The following is a 20,236-nucleotide window of genomic DNA, read 5'->3' as shown; positions in this document are numbered from 1 at the left end:
TGTGTGTGTGTGTGTGTGTGTGTGTGTGTGTGTGTGTGTGTGTGTGTGTGTGTGTGTTGAAATAATCTTCATTTTAAAAGCAGCCCACACGCACAGATAGACTGCTGTGCTATACAGAAAATTTGCCAGGGGCCCCAGACGGCCGGGTTCCCAAAGGGTTCCCAATTTATTGTAGACTATTTCAGCTGGCCTCAGGTAATTTAGTTAATTACAACTTTGCCTGGCATCTGCACCCCTCATACACATAATCACTCAGTTAAATAGCAATGGTCCCAAAGCGGACACTCTCAAAAAGATCTATGCACTTCCTAAATTAAATGTTTTTAAAGCTAATCACCGAAAAACAGGGTCAAATTGACCCTTGTGGACCACACCCCGAGGAACCAACATTATTATTATTATTATTATTATTATTATTATTATTATTATTATTAGTTTCTTTTCTTAACATAATTCTATTATGTTTTAGCAGAAAGACAATTTCCTGAGGAGTATTAATTCTTCTGCATTACACTGGATAAGACTATTTTAAGTATCCAGCAGAGCATACATAAGAATAATATAATAAATAAAACATAATTAGAAATAACTAAAATAACTAAACTATTCAAATTTTAACTAAATATACGATAAAACTGCCAAAATCTAATAAAGGCGCCACTATACACGTTCGCGTTCTGATTCCTTTGTATAGTTTGTCCCTGTGTAGGCACCGTATTTCGTCGTGTTGCGTAATTTCCGGTGTTGCGTATTTCCGGTTTAGCTAATTCGTCCATGCGCCTGAAACGGTGAATTTTTCAGGCGAACCAGACCGAGTAGAATTACAGCAGTAATGTTTAAACTGGAAGGGCTGGGACCCAAAATGGACCCGGAGGAGATGAAGAAGAAAATGCGACAAGATGTCATCTTGTCTTTACGAAACTTCCTTATTTACGTCGCTCTGCTTAGAGCCAGTGAGTAGCGTCAGATGACATTGAAAGCTGAGTAGACCGCTCACGGGTATCTAATGCAGCTAATTATCAGTAAACTGTGTCATTTGCTCACCTTCTCTTTGTAGTAATCATGCATGTGAAGTAACCCGAGCACATCAAAATGTTGCCACAATCAGGTATATTATGTTGTGGTTTACAGTATTTATAAATCACATACACCTCACGTGCCAGGGAGTACTGAGCTTGATACACAGTACTGTGGAAAAGTGTAGGGTCATCATTTATTCTTTATGTATTGCTAGGCAAATGGGGGAAATTGTGCAGTGATTTAACGAAACATGTGGAAACATACATAGAAACGGGGTATATAACAGAAAAACACAGTTAGTTCAATTCTAATGAGTTTGAAAGCCTCCACCGTGTTTTACAGATGACACTTGTGTAGCTCCTGACCTCCTCTGTAAATACTGACAATGATTTGAACACAAAATGCCAAATTTGGATTAGTCACTCAATACTTGTGCACAGTACTGTATATGTTAGTGTTGGTGCGTGCTTCTGTCTTTCCTGTTCTCTTCCTATAAGAATTTGTTTACCTGTAGCAGGTAAGACTGTGTCTGTTCATCTGTACCTGAGAGCTGTGTATCTATTTGGACTGGTGCTGGTGGAGCTAATATGACGTTTGTCTGTGTTTACAGCGCCGTATGTGTTAAAGAAGCTGGACAGCATATGAGCGGAGCAGCTCGTCTCCTCCTCCTCCATCCATTCACAGAGAGCTGATTGCATCAGAGACGGCATGGATGTCCAGAAGCAGACTGCTGGTTCCATTACAAAATCACAGCGGAAAATTACCAGCGTTTGTCCATCACTGCAGTGGAGAAACCGGCTCACACACATTCAGTTTTGTTTCACTTTGTAAACTTTTTTTCTTTTTTTTAACTATTATTATTATTAAAACACATTGTCACTCTTTGTTTATACATGTTTTGTCTTTAATAGTTTCTTCCAGATGTCATAATAAAGTCAATCCATGTTTATGTTGCTAGTGTAAAAGTGTTTCTTCAGCAACTAATATTTGAGAGATATACTTAATACACAGCACGTATTAGTAGCACTAATATGTATGTAGTATAAAACTATAGGTAATATACAACTATTTCTGGCTCTCTGAAGATAAATTATTGCTGTATTGTTGCTACGATTTAAAAACAAATTTGTGATCAAATATTTTGGCTGGTTTGTGCCCGCACTTCCTATATCGTACCATGTGGGGGCGCTGCTACGTAAGTCTGCGGACTAGTGAGACTGCAAGTGATGGAGGCGTCAGCAATGGACGTTAAACCGGGCTATTGTGTGTGAGCTGTGTGGCTTACCAATCGCGTAAGGGTGATCACGCCTGCAGTTTGAGGTTCGTTTTGGTGAGGAGAGCATCAGCTGTGCGCACGCGGGATCCTCCGCGTTCCTCCGTGTTACCGTACGTTGGACCAGGCCCGCCCATACTCCAGAGCATCTCTAGAAAAGCCGGTGAATCAGACAATAACGCCGCTAAACACTGGAGCTGTGCTCCAAGAGGCTGTTCGCAGCGGATGAGGAGATAAGATCGGTTTCTTATCGATCGACTGGCCCGATGGATTCTCAATCTGATATCCTTAGTGTTTAAGAACCAGCTCCATTGGCCGTGATGAACTTTCCAAGTCACTTCCAGCATATTTTCAAGCAGCTCAACCACCAGCGCCTCCAAGCTCAGCTGTGTGACTGTGTAGTGGTGGTTGGAGGTCAGACCTTTCAGGCTCACCGCTCCATCCTGGCAGCATGCAGTTCTCACTTCAGGGCTCTCCTCACCTCCAGCGACACTGCAGATGAGGCTGGAGGTTCAGGGGCTGACAGGTGTCGAGATGGTCCCAATGTGATAGAGCTCGATCCGGAGGTGGTGACCCCAGAGTCTTTCTCCACCCTGCTCGATATGATTTACACCTCCACTCTGTCCCTAGGGACCTCCAATGTGATGGATGTGTTACTGGCGGCATCGCACCTGCACCTCAACGCCGTGGTCAAGGCCTGCAAGATACACCTGTCCAGGAAAAACTTCCCTGCCTCTGCGCCTAAAGGTTGGAGGTCTGTGCAGCAGCAGGAGCAGGAAAGTCCATCTTCCCAGGTAGCAGGCAGTTCACAGCAACGGGTCAGATCAGGCCTGGAAGAGGACCTCGATAAAGAGGAAATGGGAGAGGAGGTGAGTCAGTCTGGTGGGGATGAAGACTGTGTGGTGATAGTGGGGCATAAGAGAAAGCTGCATGAGGACAGGCTCAGTGACAAGAAGAGAACCTGCAGACTTCCTGGAGAAAACTATAAGGAGTGTTCGCCTATTGTTACCAGGAGCTGTGTGAGCCATGAGGAGAGAGGAGAAGCTCCGTTGTTTTCAGGTTGCCTGCAGATCACTGACACACTCTGGGAAAACCAAGGTGATGATGAGGAGAAGAAGTACAAAGCACCCAAAGGAGAATTAGATGAAATCCAGCTGCCGAGCCAGTCGGATAGCAGCATAGCAGGTGTGTGGGAGAAGGGTGAACATACAGATGGAGACAGTGTGGTCAAGGTAAAGGTGGGAGAGGAAGAGGGAGACAAACCTCAGATGGCAGTGATTGAGGTGAAAAAAGAAAATCTAAGCTCATATTCTCCAGATTTGTTAACCAGTAATTCTCCTCCGTCTCCACTGGAAGCCTGCACAGATAATTTGAATGCACAATTCAGTGGCGAGAATATGGTTGCAGCCAGCCCAGCAACATGTAATGTTGGCTCTTTACAGTCAGAGCTGTGCACAGATCTTCGCACCGAGGAGCAGGGAGAAACTGGAGATTTGGATGAGGACTCGGCAGATGGTGAGGGCCTGGACAGCCTGTCAGACCTGGCCTTTTCCTGCTTCCTCAATCCCGGCACTGAAAGTGTCATGGGAGCTCTGGAAGAAGATGACAGTCTAGCCAGCCTCACAGCTGCTGCCACAGCTGCTGCCGCCGCCGCCAGCGAAGCTCCTCCAGCTCTGGTAGATGCAGGTGAGCAGGATCAAAAGTCAGACGAGGCAAACACCTCTACTGCTCAGTCTTCAGACTCTTCATCTTCACTTATCTTTCCGGTCACCTCGGTCCCCTTGCAGCAGCTTCTCCCAACTCAGAGTCCAGGATTTAGTGACACCATCATCCTCCAGCCCACCCAGAGCTCTCTAACAGGGTTCCTGAGCACCGTCAGATCACCACTCAGTGCGGGAGCCTCTGTCGTCCAACCCTTGAGGGCAGGGAAAAGCTCAGGAGCAACAACCTTCCGTCGAATCGCCCCCAAAACGCAACCTGGATCAGAAGCCGGCACAGAGCTTTCCCATGGCTCTGGGGGGGACGTCGCCGATCGGCCACCTCTGACAAGAGCTTCAGAGGATGTTCTCTCCAAGTGCAAGAAAGCAGCTGCTGAGGACCACGTGCTACTGGTGGAAGGGGAGAAAAAATATGCCTGCAAAATCTGCTGTAAAACCTTCATGAACTTGACTGACTGCAAGAAGCATATTCGTGTCCACACAGGAGAAAAGCCCTACCCCTGTCCCAAGTGTGGCAAGCGCTTCAGCCAGTCCTCCCACCTGTATAAGCACTCGAAGAACACCTGCTTAAACTGGAAAGATGACCAGTCTTTGGCAGGCACTTTGCTCTAAATATGGACTGTTATTTATTACTATTTAATTCAATTAAGTCTATAAAATGTATCCAAACTGATGCAAATGAACTGATGATGGCTTAAATTGCTGCTGTGCTACAAGTTAATGAGAATAAATGATTCATTTGGTCTTTTTTATAGATCACTAATCTATTTTTTAACATGAGATAATACAAAATTACACACTTTTGTGCATGAAAGTTGGCTTTTTATTCTTCAGAAAAATCATATTTCATTACAAAAGCTGGAGTGTTATGCTGTTTCAGTAACGGGAGACATGAAGTATTAGCAGAGAAAGTGCAGACAAGTAAGTTCATCATGGTAAATATTGCATTTTAAAATGGGGGAGATGAGTTTTAAGAATACATTATAGTGTATTTTGAGAAGTTTTAGGGTTAACAAGGGCCGATGGTTTGTTATTTAGGCCATTAAGTACTTGAATATATTTCACAAAAATGCACCAATCATTTCCTTCCTCAAAAATGCACAATGAATATAACAAGTGCTATCGGTGTCAAAAATGACAGATTAAAGTGAAACTATGAAGCCAACACTGATCATGTACCCGGCCGTGACTGAACTACATTCTTACTATTCTTTTCATCCACATCACTTCATTATTGTTTTCTGCTGTCAGCAGAAGAGGCACAGCGGCTCACTTTGAGGCTCTTAGAGGGTGAGTTCACTGGGCATGTCTGTGCCCTGCAGACCACCCAGCAGGTTTTGCGCTGCCAACGCCGACATGACGCCTCTCGTGGAGTAGGTGGCACTGCCAATGTGAGGTAACACCACTGCATGGGATAAAAACAGGACAGAAAATATTTTTTTAAACAGTAAATTAAACATTAGAGGTCAGAAGCAGACATCTACGCGGGGAACAAGCTTTCTGCTCACCGCAGTTCTTTAGCGTGAGAAGCTGGTGGTTTGTTGGAAGTGGCTCAGGTGTTGTGACATCCAGTCCAGCTGCGGCTATCTGTCCACTGCTCAGTGCCTCATATAGATGCTCCTGATTCACCACAGCCCCCCTAAATCAAATAATTCACTGTATGATGATGGGGATTTATTGTTATTAAAAAAGTACAAAAAAAAAGTACCTGCTAGTATTGATGAAGACTGCGGTGGGTTTCATCTTGCTGAAGAAACTCTTGTCGCACATGCCCTGGGTTTCTGGTGTCAGGGAGCAGGAAACAACAATGAAGTCGCTCTCAGACACAAGTGTGTCCAGGGGAACTGATCAACAGAAGAGGTGACACAGGACAAACACGTAGATTAACAATCAATAAAATATCCACTATGAAACTATGAAGCCAACACTGATCATGTACCCGACCGTGACTTATTCTTTTCATCCACATCACTTCATTATTGTTTTGAATGAACGTCTTTCCCAAAACCCAGTTTGTTGGAATATAAATGTGAATGTACTCCTCCAAAAATTGTTATGTACAATGTAAATAAGGATATAAAGCAATTTAAGCCCTATATGAGAACACGCATCCTGTTTTTTGTAAAGTGTTTGCTTCCAGTGCCAGCATCGCCTTTAAAAGGAGAGGAACAAAAGGCCTGACTGGGTATAAAAAAAGAGGATGTGAGTAAAACTGAGACAGAGTGGTTCACCACTCTGTAAACACTACATACAAAACATTAAAAGTACAATAATCACGTCTGCTTCACAAAACAAGGGACAAGGCTGTGTCTGTGATCTCTGGGCCCTTGGACAGCGCTGCATTTATCACAGACAGAAATCTGCAGTAGAAGTAAATATGTTGCACTTATTGTCACATCTAAAGATGATGGAAATACCAAGGCTTGTGGATGTATTAGTGATGATGTAAGATGGTGTTATCCTAATTTATTTAATCCCTTCAGCAACTTGAGAGTACTGTGATTTGATCTTTATTTTTCTATTCTATTCTATCTATCCATCCATTAAATCTACCACGTATTAAATCTACATCATTAATTGCCAGGAATAAAACCTTTGGACAGGCCTTGTGTGTAAATTTGCGCAAGAGCTCAGATGCCATCTTCACTGTAGTTTCTTTGTTTCAATCCAGCCATTTACAGTTAAATGTGGGGTTTAACTGATGTGCAACACATTGCATTCTGTATCATTTACATTTCGTGTCCACATGCCTTTGGAAACAGGGTTAAATTAGGTTTACAACTACTGCCCTCCCCTTTCTACCTTGCTGTGCTTTATCATCCCCCTCTCGCTGTGTGCATTTCTCTATTCATTCCTTACCAAACTCTCCGTTCACTTCAGCAGCGTGCGGCTTGGCTGTTCTCCCAGAGTACAGAAGTCTCTTTACTCCGAATGGCATGAGTCTCTGAGCTATGGCCATGCCTGCACACGAACACAAGCAGTTATTCAACTACCATCAAGTCTTAAATGCTAGGAGGAAAATCTGATCAGACTTTGCAAATTAGATATGGTTATAAAGTCAACCTATGCGTCCCAGTCCAATGACTCCTACAGTGCTGCCAGAAAGACCGTAACCACACAGCCAGAGAGGTTTCCATGAGCTCCAGCCACCACTTGCGGGAAGAAAAAGTGTGATCACTGTATAACTAATATCAGCAATTTGAGCTGAACGGTTAGAGAAACAACCGTTGAGGTGAGACTGACTTTTTCACCTCCTCCACTCCCTCTGGTAATCTGCGAGCAGTGGCCAGCAGCAGAGCCACAGTCAGCTCTGCTGTGGCATCAGTCAGGACATCCGGGGTGTATCCAACACGAATACCACTGTTGAAAACAAAGCATAGGTATAACTGAGAAGGCATATAGTGTGTCCTGTTATTGGTTAAAAGTGAAGTTCAGTTGGTTCACCGTTTTTTGATCTCATCGATGGCTAGGTGGTCGAATCCCACAGACAGCGTGCTGATCACTTTCAAGTTCGGCCCTGGAATCAAAGACAAAACAGCTAAGCAGTCACGTAGCTGTCAAATAAATGTAATCAAATCCCGAGGTTAAAAGCAACAAAATGGCCATCTTCATCCAGACAATATAAGCTGAATGATTAACAGTGATTATGGACAGACCTACGGGGTTCAGGCCTGATAAATAAAGTCACTGTCCCCCCTCAGCAGAATTCTACTGATACACTTGAACTACAGGTTACACTAACTCATGCACATGGTTTAAAGTAGTTTACTGCTTCTGCAGCAGTTGTGGTAACAAAGCATGGCTGAGGTGGCTGAATGGACAGGCCTTTCCAGCTCAGACTTCCAGCAACCCTTTGAAACCAAAAACAGGTGCTTGAGCGGCTAGTTTTAACTTTTTAAACATTTCTCTATGAGTGTACAGTGTATGGTTGTAATCTTGTATAGCATGTTGGAGTCTAACCCCCTCCCCCCCATGTTAAAGTTGGCCTCCTGTCCATTCCAGTGTGCTACAGACCCTGACAGACAGATCCAAATCAGTACTACTACACAGGGTAATCAAGTGCCCCACTTTGTGTGGGAATGCACAGCATTTATATTTCCTGTCCCCCACGGTCCCTCAGGGAATGAAAGTTAGGAAAACACACATGAGGTGATTAGCAGAAAGAGGGAGATAGGAAAAACTATTTTTTCTGGTGATAAATATATCAAAAGCATTATTAAAAATCACCCACACTCATACTGTTTATTTAGTCTGCTTAGATCTGGTCACCCTACCACCTGAGGGCAGTGCGTACCTGCAGCCTCCAGGACCTCAGCATCGATCTTGTCCGACAGCAGGCACAGAAGACCGTGAGCCCCCTGAATACCTTTGAGAAGGTCTGCCCTCGGAACAGGCTCATCGGAGTCCCACTGAGACACCTCACACCTGCTTCCAACGAGACACGACAAGAACAAGATGCATGAAGTAGCATGTCATTCAAACATGCAGGCTAGCTTGTGCAAGCAGAGAAAACTTCGAGTAATGGTGTGGCAACAGGAGTGTATAAACATGAATCACAGCGTGCATGAGCCGATCTGCACAACACTGTTAACGACAGCTTGCTGTTCATTCACACACAAAAACACTTCGTACACTCCAGCCGCTGACAGGATCTTCAGCCCCTCTTGCGGGATGCGCCTCGTTATGAAAACCTTCATGAGTTTTCCCGCTGACTGCATCCCACTTTAACGACAGAAAACCTGCACACTCAAGACTGAAACTTGAAGCTTTTAACCTTCAACGTCAGCAGAGCCCGGGCTACTCTCGAGACGCCAGGAAGTAGTCAAACTCACACCACTGCGCCTGCGTGGTAGGGACTGGGTGCAGATACTTGACTCGCTACTTCTTTTGGCATTCCCATACAATTCGAATAAAATTTAATGATAGCCATAAAAGACATGTATCCATCTGCCTGTTATCTTATTGGTTAGAGTTCAAAGCCTGCTTCCACGTGTTTTTATTCATTTTTGGGGGTACAATAACAGGATTATCATACAGGAATCCCAGCAAAGGAATGTTTACATCACTCTTCCGATTTTACCCCTTGCCACCTGGCGGGATGAAAATGAAAGGAGTGGACAAAACCATAACAATAAACTGTGGTCGTAAAACGCATGCGCATTGTAATGTCAAAGTACACAACTGTAAAGTTTTTTTCCCCGGGGATCCTCATTACAGGCATGTGTATATAAATTCATAATCAAACAGCTTATGTTGGTTAAATGTGCTATAAGCTATAAATAAAATAGACCTGACAATCAACACAAAAAGACTCAGACAATTGTTTTTTTTTTAAATAATGGATGCTTCAAGTATGTTTTTAGTTTAATAAAAAATTAAAGAATTAATTCACACAACTGCATGCTAAAGTTAAAAGACAGAAATGATTCAGGTTAGCTCACTGGGCGAGCAGGCCAGAAGGCAGTGGCCCAGGTTTGAATCAGACCTGTGAGCCTTTGCTGTGTGTCACCCCCCCCCCAAGGTTTCTGTCTGTCTCCACTATCGCTAGAAGTAAAATAAAGGCAAAATGGTCCCAAGAAAATATTAAAAAGAAACACCTACCATCTATCCTAAAATATAGAGATTATTTGTTAAATAAGGAGTGGCTCAAAACGCATATCCACTGTATATCCAAAGTGATTTCTCCCTGTTAGCGACATGTCCAACACATGCAGTTTGTTGGGACTCACCCTATAAGCTCAATGCTGCCCCCTACAGTGAAATGCACTTACAAACCGTTTGACTTAATATTTCCTCTTTTGCTGCTTCATATTTATTTGATTCTGCAGCAGCACAGCAAAAGCAAAACGTGCAAAATATTTCAGCCTACTGCTCCAGAGACTCGTGGATTAGACATGAACTAGACGCCTAATTTTCTTCACCGCCTGAACAATTTGCTTGCGTAAGACGTCACCGTCTCCTCCTGCTCCGCGCGACGCTGCTCTTCGCTCGCTGGTTTAAAAAAAAAAAAAAAACTCTCCAGAGGAGTAGCCTCTGCGCTCTGTAAATGGTCAAGTCCTCACCCTCAGAAAGCAACAGAGGGCGGAATAAGGAGCTCTCGGTACGGAAGGAAAACAAGCAGGCTCCGAAGCAGGAAATTAGAGTGAGGACCCAGCTTGGAGAGGTAAGAAAAAGCCCTTTTTGAGGCTTTAGAGGTTATCTGTTGAATGCCAAGACTGGCTGTAAGAGGCTACATATTACTGCTAGCTTGTTTGTGATCACTGCAAAAGGAGCTACTCTTTGCGTCGAGCCCGTCTGTCAGTATTAAAACCATGTAGTTACGATAACTCACTCGATAGCAGCTCCAGGAAAGAAATAACTTTATTGTCCGCATGCACCGAGCTGAAGCCGTATTTGCTGTCATATTACGAAGGCGTTACCGCGGTGTTCATGTGTCAATAATAGAGCCAAGGTAGCGGCAAGAGGCTCTCTCTCTCTCTCTCTCTCTTTTTTTTTCTAGTAGTTTAACTTCAATATGCTTTTAACTTCAACACCATTTACGCTGAACGCGTCTGAACCTGCAAACCACGGAGAACCAGCAGTTATCTAAATTTCTGTTTAATCTTTATTGGCCGATATTTTTTTTACCCCAGCCACATCCTTATATAGACTGCATGTTTCAGCACAAAACTAACGAGCATGACGCTCAGTTATCGGTTTATCTCTTTTTAATATAATGCCATTTGCAGTGTTGTTTTTGTGGCTGCTTCTAATCGTGTTCGTGTTGTTATGAACACAATAGGGGATTTTGCAGCGCTAAAGTCATGCCGTTTGATTTCTGTGGGAGGAATGGTGGTAATTGATCCATTGTTATTAAAAATTACAATCTATAAAACATGACGTTTTTTATATATAGAATAATTAGATGAGCATGCTGTTTTTAGATAGTGCTGAAAGTTCTTGGTACTTTAAGTCAATTATGGTAAGATGTTGTAAATATAGCCATGGTTTGCCATTAGTGGTGTAATCCGTACAGAAATATGACAGCACGTGGATGCTATATATATATATATATATATGGATATGGATATTGTATTTCCTCATATTGCACAACTACGCTTTACCTGGATTTGTGAAAATGGTTCAGCAGCAATTTTTCCTGACTTCCTAAAACAACACTGATACCAAGCTTATTTATTGAACGTAACTGCATTCCAAACATCCATGTTTCATTTCAGAAAATAATACTAGTACTGACCCCACCCACGGCACAGTTTTGGCTGAGGAACCAGCAGAGCCTGTCTAGGTCTGCAAGAAACAGCAGGTTAAGTGCAGACGGACCTGCACAATGGCTCTGTTGACCCTGCATAGGATCCCATCCATTTCCACCACGCCAGTGAGTTCAGTTATCTCCCCGTTTTGCTGTACACAAACATTTTGCATCGTGTCAGCAGATATTATGTTGTTTACTTTTCTTTTATAAAGAATGATTCAGAACGTTGACTATAAGCCATTCATGCCAGCCCCTGAAAAGGTCTGCGTGAACTGCAGCCGCTCCTGAATGTGTCCCTTTGTGGATATCATCACTACATTTGCCTGAATGATAACAAGGCAGATTTGTTTTTCACTTGTAGACAGGGATGCGATCGCACTGATAGGCTTACATGGTAGAAATACCACAGATATAACTCTTGTTAAAGCATTGTCAGATAGTGATTAAATCACTTGCATATAAAGGCCCAGTGCATCAATACTCTATCATCTGCTTCTGTCACTCACATCTCCTCTTCTCTCATTCTCCTGCTGTATCATAAATATTTTTTCAGCATTATGTCAAAGGCCTGGCTTTCCCCTCTGGTCTCTATCATTGCAAATTAAACCATAAATAACTTTACTGTGCTTCCAAGTCTCATTTTTTGCATATTTATGTCACAGAATCTAAACGCTCTGCTATCTTAACTTGTGTTTTCTCCTTTTTTTTTTTTTTCCTTCTTCAAACCCTCATCGTTCCGCTCCTGGCTCCTGCCCACTTCTCCTCTTCTGTTTCTTTTTTTTCTTTCTCTTTTTCTTGACTCTGTCTGGACTTGTCAGTTGCGTAACAGGTAATGTTACTGTCTCAAGTTTCTTTCTCTGTAAACCCTTGTTACTACTGCTACTTCTCTTGTTTCTTTCCCCCCCTTCCCTCTTTACGCATTGCATTTCTCTTTCATTTACTGTCATTGTTTTTCTGTTATTTCATTGTTTACCTACTTAATGTTACTCCACCTCCCCTATGCCACTTAGCTCTTTGTGTCTGTCTCTTCACTGCTGCACCTTATCTGTATTGTACCACATTTCACCCGAGGAACTTTTTTCTCCCCACTGTTCTGTGGCCAAATTTTAGACAGGAAAGACATCACACTCAAACATGTACATACATGTGTACATACAGTGCTTCTAGTGTTTCCAGGATATTTGTTGGCTTCTTTCAGGACCGTTGTCTTTATTAAGTTGGAATGAATTAATTCTGAGAGCATTAGAAACACTGTGTAACAGGTTTTTCATTTTAAGTAGCATTTGAATCTCCAGCATCTTCTCTGACCCTCTTTTGGGAGCTAGATATTTTCACTTTATTGTAGTTGCCAACAGCCTGCCTAACAAAATCATTACAGGCTTTGTAAATGTAATTATAGGTAAATCAAAGTTAACATGGTGAACTGCATACATACAAACCAACCAGACTTTTTTTTTGTTCATGATTCCTGATGATGAAGATTTATTTTTTAAATGTATTTATTTTCTAAGGATGAAGGCCTCCAAAGAAGAGGAAGACTTCAGAAAAGGTAGCTGTGTAACCCACATGACATTTAAATAGTTATAAACTGCATACCTAGGAAAGACAATAACCAGTTACTTGATGGCTGCAGCAGTAACCTCCTCTCTGTAACTCTGTAGAGAGAGCTTTGCCCTCGTTAAAGGGGCAGTCCTCCTGCTGGAAGATGGCAAGAGCGGGAGCCTTCATCAGGAGATGTCTCGCACCCCGACTTCTCCTGTCAAGCAAAGCAGCGGCGCGCCAGACATGCGCCACACACATCTCCGTGCAATGATTGAACACCTCAGACCAGAAGATACAGTGAAGCTGGTGAGGACTCGTGTCTTTACAGATCATATCAGCAAAATCAGAAAAATGTCACACTGAAACAATTAATTTTTGTCTTTGATCAACAAGTAAACTTATACGATTGTATCACTGGCAAAGGCCGTAACTCCAAAATGTTGAGTTTTGGTAAATATTATGGCTTATGATGTTAAGACAACCTAAAGGTGAGTGTTTTTGCACATATTGATTTTTTCAAAGGGTAGGTGACTAAAGGGAAAATTTCAGTGACTCACTACAAGTCCCAAACCTTTAGAGACAGTGAGTTACCAGCTTTTTGGTCCTCGGTATCACTAGCATCAAGCTAACTTGCGTAAATATTATTCTTGTAATATTTCTATAGTATGGTATAGGAAAATTTGTGGCTATGTACAGAGCTATTATTTGGTGTTGATGACAGCATTCACAAAGAAAGGCACAATACTCCCATTTAATTTTCTGTATAGTAGCCAAAAAACTACCTGCCTTAATCTCAAACTGGCTTAATAAGGCATCACACAGACTTTGTACTATGAAATTAGCAGCACATAAAGCTCCTCCTGGATAAGATCCCGAAAATATCCAGTCACCAGTGCATGTGTGAAACTGCCTGGTAGGAAGCATCAGTAAAATATCACGTGTGATGGGTGGGCAATTTAATCTTGAAAGTATATCGCAATATTCCAAGCAAATTTGCGACAAGAACATTGTTGAGGATGTATAGAGAAAAATACGGAACAACATTTTATTGATGCTTGCAGGCAGCTGGAGTTTTAAGAGTAATTAAATGAAAGGCATTTTCAAACTTTGTTTTCCAATGAGCTACTGTCTTTCCAAATTTGAATTGTGAAACAATGTACCAGCAGTAGCATTATAACACAGAATAGGGGCAAAGTCAGGTAGTGTTTGTCCTAAAAAAAAATTTAGTTAAAGTATAAGATAATTGTTTTATTCTTTGGGTTAATAACAGCTGAAGTAACTTAACCTTGCAACTCTTCAGGGGGAGCATGATATTGTCACATAAGAAAACTAAAAAATGTTTTCCATTTGGGTTGTTGTCTCTTGGGTTGAGCTTTTCAGCAAGTTGCTTATAGCTCTCCTTTTCCATTTGGATTGGTATCATCGCTTTGACCAAACAATATATGTTAGTAATTTCCATCCACTGTTTCTGCTTCCTGTCATATGAAGCTTGCTTCAGCATTGTTGATGTAAGACATTTGTTTACTTTTGTGTTGCACATCACTAGCTGCTTCACTTTTATAGCCAGGTTGCATTGCATGGTGAAAAACTTTTGTTCTGTCCACCTTCAGTGGGAACAATTTACTTGCATATTTTGCCAGGGACACGTGGCTCTTGCCCTCAGACGTGCCCGGGCTTGTCTTATTCTTGCTCTAGGGAATGTAAATGCATGGTGTTGCTATAGCAATGAAATGGTGATATGATATTTTTATGTCACATCAAAATTTCATTCAATTCAATTTTATTTATAAAGCACCAAGTCACAAACTGTACTTGTAGCTTTTCTCGTTTCAGCTTGTTTCAGCAAAACTATAGGTAGAGGCCTTTAACCAGACAGGAGCCAGCCATGATCTCTGTAAAGACAACATTTACTTCCCTGATTTGAGTTTTCCTTTAAGGCCAAAGAAAATAAACTACGCAGGATATTTTACACCACTTGCAAATACCCAACCTTATTTGGCAACTTTAGACTTAAAAAGAAAACCATGATTATTATTTTTTTTTTGCATGTAAAACACAGTGCTCACAAGTTGTGTGTTTCCCTGTCATCCCTCCCTCTGTGTATCTTTTCATGCAGGCGGTGCAGTTAGATTCTGTTAGCTCAGTAAGAGTCAGGTATCTGATCGTGGTTTCCACACTGGCCAACAAACATGAGAGCATCCTGCTGGGCATGGATTTCCCCAACTCAGACAGGTGTGTGTAACCAAGACGAAGGTGTACAGTTGCACAAGATACGATTTCTGTTCTGTTAATAATTCCTGGTTAAGGTTTAACAAGTACAATTTCCTCCTTTGTCTTGTGTGTATGTGTCCTCCCCTTCTGTTTCTAGTGATCATTGCACCATCGGTCTGGTACTGCCAATATGGAGCAATACACAAGTTTATCTGGACGGAGATGGGTAAGAAGCATGTTTTTAAAGAAGGATTAAGGATTATATTCAGTGTGAAAGCAAGCGTGAGGAAGTGATTGGTAGGCTGCTGCACAGACGGTGCAGCCTGATTTCTGGGATTTTGGCCAGAGATAATATGAATGAGTAATGTCCTTATTTTTGGAGTTGAATCATTCTCTGTGAACTACAACAGCTCCTGTCACTCAGTCACATCATTGCATAAGCATGGAGGTCATGTGTTTTTAATAATGAAATGAAAGTAAAGTATGGTTAGTTTCTTTATGTGACTGTGTATTGAAAGGTTAGTGAGTTTAGCTGCTTTAAAGTCTTAATAAATTTATTCTTTGACTGCATTGTAGTGTGTGAAGAACATCAAATGTCCATTCCAGCACATTTAGTGTGTCTTCAAATAGCCGGCTATGTCTTGATTAAAACAGTTTGGGCTGCTGATGCTCAAAAAAGGATAGAAGAGCTGATCTCTCAGTAAACTGAGAGGTGTCGGGTTTAAAAACTGTTGGGCTAACATGATGGGTGCTTAATCTGCTGTGTTTTAAATGCGTGTGCATGCTTTAGTGTCATCCAAGTGTGTTTGCCATGTCACACCAGTATGTTCCCCCTCATCAGGCTGGATCACACCTCCAACTGTGCTAATCAATCGCTGTCCTCGCGTTTTCATTCCACAAGAACAAGAACTAATTCTAATCACACTGAATTATTTCTCTCTTGTGTGTCAGACTGTGATGTAGCGCAGTGATGCTTCTTAACACTGTTACTGTCTTATTTCTCGTTCTTCTCTTTCTCGTCGTCAGGCTTAATAATGAGCATTCACATTTCTGTGTGTTTCCTGTAGTGGCTTTAGCGTGAGCTCAGCAAAAGAGACCAGAATCTTTAAACCGGTTTCCATGCAGACCATGTGGTGAGTGATGCTTATATCCCCACTGTGGCAGCGTCCAGCTGCTCACTTTGCATATCAATAGCTTTCATTTGCTCTAAATTTCAAGATAAGTCGTTAATACACATAGTGATGTTCTGTTTGCTTTTCCTCTCCCGTCTCTCCTCTTGTAAGGTCAGTGCTGCAGGTGTTGCATGGTTGCTGTGAGCGTGCAATCAAGGCAGCTTTGATCCCAGGCTCTGGGCTGGAATGGGCTCGGCACTACCACCGGCACATCGAGTCCGATCGCAACTGCCTCAATGAGTGGGAGGTCATGAATGACCTGGAGTCGATCCGTAAGGACAGCGATGGACAGAGGTATGCTTTTATTTGTAGTAGCCAAGGGAGTTGATGTGATAGAAAAAAATAATGTACGTTAAGATAATTTACTAAAGTATCATTTTAAGTTATTGGTCCCGGAGTTGGAAAATTCACAATCCACCACACGTAAACGTTGTGTGCTTAAAATCCTATGTTTTAAAAAAGGAACAGCTGTAGCATCAAGTGGAAAATACCTCAAAAAGACTAATTAAACATGGCACTTTCACTGCTTAATGTTGCTATTAATGTAGTAATAATAAGAAACTGTTCTTATTGCTTGTGCCTCCCTGCCAGTTGGTACTAAAATTTCCCTTTTGTTCTCTGGGAAGTTCGGCAGAGAGAGTTTCCAGTGAGATCCTGATCAAAGAACACCTGAGAGACATCATGAGGACTGAAGACCTGGACAACCTCACATCCAAAATGGTGAGAAGTGTAGGAAGCTAGAGACAGGAAGTTGGTTTTAGAAAAAAAAAAAGTCAAATTATTAGAGCATAACTGAGGTGAAAAAATGTGACAAAATGCATTCATTCTCTGCTGTAGGTGCACGCTACCCTGGAGACCAGGATAGGCTTTGACATGAGACCCTACAAGGAGTACATCGACAATGAGATCCTGGTCACCATGGCTCAGATGGACAAGCCCTCCAAAATATTTGACTATCTATACCTGGTGAGTCATTGTTAAAGGTCAGATAGAGTTAAAAGCCATATTATGTACAGCCACTTTTGTGTGGTCAAAAAAATTGACATGGCTTTTAGTGCCAGGATGTTGTCATGTGACTGTAACTTCCCCTTTCAGATCTGTGTTGACAGCGATAGGGAAGATGGCTCTGTCAGCCCTTTCCTTTTCATCTTCTCTGACCGTTCTTTAACCTTTTTTGTTTTTATTTGGTTTCAGGGCTCCGAGTGGAACGCAGCTAACTTTGAGGAGCTGCAGAAAAACAAGTTAGTAGTTGAACCTGTAACACTTTCTGCAGCTCTGTGTGTTGTGGCCTGTCTCTGTATCCCATTAACTCACTATAAGGGTAATATTTAACTATGCACTATGTTTTGCTCTGGCTCTGAGTGTGTCTCTGTACGTTTTTCAGCGTGGGCTACATTCTGAATGTGACGAGGGAGATTGACAACTTTTTCCCAGAGTCCTTCAATTATATGAACATCAGAGTGTACGATGTGGAAGCCACAGACTTGCTGTCCCATTGGCCAGCTACATTTAACTTCATCAACACTGCAAGGTACCAGAGGCTTTTTAAATCGAGACTTGTAAAAAGGGTTGTAATTGTTCCAGTGGGACAGAAGCTCGGTTAGGGGCTGAAATGTGTGAATCTAAATATCCATAGAGGTCTGTCTATGACATACTGTAAATAAGAGGGAGACAGGTGGAAAGGTGAAGAAGAAAGGAGTGGAGATAATAAAGGTAGATGATTTAAATGCACAAGAGAGTGCAGACAGGGTTTCGTGGGTGGGGATGAGTGTCAGGGGTTATTTGTGAAGAAGGATAGCAGCAAGAGTGAAGGGGAAGGTTTGCAAGATGGTTGTGAGACCTGACAGTGACAGTGACAAAAAGACAGAAGGCTGAGGTGGAGGTGGCAGAGCTGAAGATGCTCTGGGTACACTATGTTCCCATGGTCTGCAACAAGACTGTACAAGTCTTCACAGTCTGACATGTTATACATTGAGAAATGTTCTTCTGCATACCTTAGTTTTAACAACTTATTATTTGAATTACTGTTGTCTTTCTGTCAGCTCTAAGCAATCCCCTCTGACACTGACAAAGCATTTTTATCCAGAGAACCACTGCTCAGCAGATATTTTGTCTTTCTAGACCATCCTCTGTAAATCCCAGAGATGGTTGTGTGGTGAAATCACCATTCTTCTATCCATCTTGCATCATCGAGGCGTTGGAACGGTGTAATATAGTGGCCAGTGAGCGTAAAATATAAAATGTTAGAGAGATTTAGCACTATATACGTTACTTTAATCCTTTATAGACGAAGTGCTTCCCCCTGTTTCCAGTCTTTATGATGAGCTATGCTTGCTTCATGCAGCTTCATATTTAATGGATACTGCTGAGAGTGTTGTCGGTCTCTGTGCCCACTTTTAACAGAAAATGAAAGGCTACGTTTCCTCAAATATTGAATTCCATCAAGATTGGAATAACCACCAATTTCGCAGTTCACACTGTGACTCGGCTTCCCATTTCAAGTCTAATCTGTGTGAATGATGTCTACAAACGACGACTGAGTTGTGAAACATCATGACAGGCAGTATTCACACAACGAAAATAGAAAAATACTGCTTCTGTGTTTTCAGTTTACAGTTTGGAGTCTTGAAACAAAACCTGTGAGAGAAGGCCAAGCTACCCTACAATTAAAGCTGCAAATCTTAAATTTGTTCAGCTCCTCAGCCAGTTTTAAAGCTGCCACATGTTCACAAACCAGAAGCGTTTTACTGCCGAGCATTATTTTGCATGTGTGTATACATCCCAGCAGTTCTCCCTTCACGACTTAATATTTGTTAAGTAAAATCCAAAATCACAGTGTGAGTTTACGTCTTCATCTTTGTGTATTACAGGAAGAGTGGTCAGGCGGTGTTGGTTCACTGCAAGATGGGCGTGTCCCGCTCTGCGTCTACAGTGATTGCGTACGCTATGAAGCAGCAGCACTGGACACTGGATGTGGCACTGACCTACGTCAGGGATCGCCGGTCCATCATCAAGCCCAATGAGGGCTTCATGAAGCAGCTCCAGACCTACAGCGGCATCCTCAATGCAAGGTTAGGCCTAGTGCTCTTTTTTTCCTGTTCTCTGTAGTTTGGGAGCTCAGTTGAGGAATGTGCTCTGTGTGCATTTATCATTCCAGCCAGCAGCGCCATAGTGCTCTCTGGAAGCGAAAGTCGAGAGACCAAAGACAAAAATCAGTTCGAAACGAGGAAAGAGGGGAGGAAGAAAAGACAGCCGGAAGTGAAGAAGAAGAAGAAGAAGAAGAAGATGAGGAGGAGGAAGAAGATGATGAGGAAGATGACGGACTTGATGAGGATGATGGCGTAGATATTCCAGATGAAAAAAATGACTCAGGGGAAGACTGTGAGGTAATCAGATCCTGAGCAATTTATCACTTTTTAAAATCCGGATTTATTTATTTTTTTACCTTTGCAGCTTTAACTCCTTTATATCTTATCAACCTCATCTAGGTGTTTGAACAGCCTGCCCCAAAGTCTGACACTATCCAAGACCCTGTGCAGACAGGCCCTGTGATTACTGTAAATGAACCAGAAAAGGTGAGCAGACTGCCTGACCTACATTTGTCCTCATATGTTCACGCAGAGTGCATCAAAGGCTACTCATCTTTTTACTTCTCTTTAATCTCCAGGTCATGCCGAGTGTTAATCGTAGTGGCAGAATGAACCTCTACTCATTAATGCAGTCCATCAGCGAGATGGATGATGTGGATAAAGGATATGATCAGGTAAAAGAAGCAGAGTGCTGGTCTCTCTAGCCTCCTCTTTGTAGTTAAGCTGACAGTTTGGAAATGGCTAATTTAGATTGAGGACATGTAGCGAAGCCTGTTGTTTGAAATAGCTCATGAATAAGGTTTTAACTATATGAGTCATGGTTCTTACCTCTCAGCTGTAAAAGGCTGATGGAGCATTGTCGTCACCGCAAGAATGAAGTGATGTAGGATTTTTTTTATATTGTCATTACTACTAGGAGACTGAGGGGTAGCACTGGAGGCCGTTTTTATAGCAACTTT

General features: G+C 42.2%; 4 protein-coding genes across 4 annotated transcripts; 3 read left to right on the top strand and 1 right to left on the bottom strand.

The window, feature by feature from the left end:
* Positions 1-699: 699 nt before the first annotated feature.
* tomm5 (translocase of outer mitochondrial membrane 5 homolog (yeast)) lies at positions 700-1,969 on the top strand. The gene is made up of 2 exons (XM_005719894.1): positions 700-953; positions 1,631-1,969. Exons 1-2 carry the CDS (start codon positions 833-835, stop codon positions 1,663-1,665), a joined length of 156 nt encoding a protein of 51 aa, XP_005719951.1. The 5' UTR covers positions 700-832; the 3' UTR covers positions 1,666-1,969.
* A 644-nt stretch (positions 1,970-2,613) lies between these two features.
* LOC102202143 (zinc finger and BTB domain-containing protein 5-like) lies at positions 2,614-4,623 on the top strand. The gene has a single exon (XM_005719893.2). It carries the CDS (start codon positions 2,614-2,616, stop codon positions 4,621-4,623), a length of 2,010 nt encoding a protein of 669 aa, XP_005719950.1.
* A 194-nt stretch (positions 4,624-4,817) lies between these two features.
* Positions 4,818-8,872, bottom strand: grhpra (glyoxylate reductase/hydroxypyruvate reductase a). Its single transcript, XM_005719892.2, has 9 exons — positions 8,644-8,872; positions 8,306-8,436; positions 7,456-7,528; positions 7,255-7,371; positions 7,075-7,163; positions 6,871-6,972; positions 5,720-5,855; positions 5,520-5,650; positions 4,818-5,416 (listed from the first exon to the last, which is right to left on the bottom strand). The coding sequence occupies exons 1-9, from the start codon at positions 8,727-8,729 to the stop codon at positions 5,295-5,297; spliced, it is 987 nt and encodes a 328-aa protein (XP_005719949.1). The 5' UTR covers positions 8,730-8,872; the 3' UTR covers positions 4,818-5,294.
* Positions 8,873-9,830: 958 nt separating this feature from the next.
* Positions 9,831-19,442, top strand: si:ch211-203d1.3 (protein phosphatase Slingshot homolog 3; the record flags this gene model as incomplete). Its single annotated transcript, XM_005719957.2, has 14 exons — positions 9,831-10,174; positions 11,229-11,386; positions 12,775-12,812; positions 12,925-13,111; positions 14,922-15,037; positions 15,174-15,242; positions 16,084-16,149; positions 16,300-16,482; positions 16,815-16,908; positions 17,026-17,154; positions 17,383-17,429; positions 17,573-17,719; positions 19,059-19,259; positions 19,346-19,442. Coding segments are annotated over exons 2-14 (1,422 nt in total), but the record flags the coding sequence as incomplete, so codon positions are not given.
* Positions 19,443-20,236: the final 794 nt, after the last annotated feature.

The sequence above is a fragment of the Pundamilia nyererei genome, unplaced genomic scaffold (assembly GCF_000239375.1).
Source record: "Pundamilia nyererei isolate P.nyererei 1_Seehausen unplaced genomic scaffold, PunNye1.0 scaffold00001, whole genome shotgun sequence".
Classification (NCBI taxonomy): Eukaryota; Metazoa; Chordata; class Actinopteri; order Cichliformes; family Cichlidae; genus Pundamilia; species Pundamilia nyererei.
Note: the sequence above shows the minus strand (reverse complement) of the source record. Positions and strands in the feature narration are given on the sequence as shown.

Excerpts from the sequence above, each read along its gene's own strand:
- tomm5 (XM_005719894.1), top strand. The coding sequence starts at position 833 with ATGTTTAAACTGGAAGGGCTGGGACCCAAAATGGACCCGGAGGAGATG. Across the intron at positions 954-1,630 it reads CGTCGCTCTGCTTAGAGCCA|CGCCGTATGTGTTAAAGAAG; the intron begins GTGAGTAGCGTC and ends CTGTGTTTACAG.
- LOC102202143 (XM_005719893.2), top strand. The coding sequence starts at position 2,614 with ATGAACTTTCCAAGTCACTTCCAGCATATTTTCAAGCAGCTCAACCAC.
- grhpra (XM_005719892.2), bottom strand. The coding sequence starts at position 8,729 with ATGCAGTCAGCGGGAAAACTCATGAAGGTTTTCATAACGAGGCGCATC. Across the intron at positions 7,529-8,305 it reads TGAGGTCCTGGAGGCTGCAG|GGCCGAACTTGAAAGTGATC; the intron begins GTACGCACTGCC and ends CTTTGATTCCAG. Across the intron at positions 5,417-5,519 it reads TCTCACGCTAAAGAACTGCG|TGGTGTTACCTCACATTGGC; the intron begins GTGAGCAGAAAG and ends TATCCCATGCAG.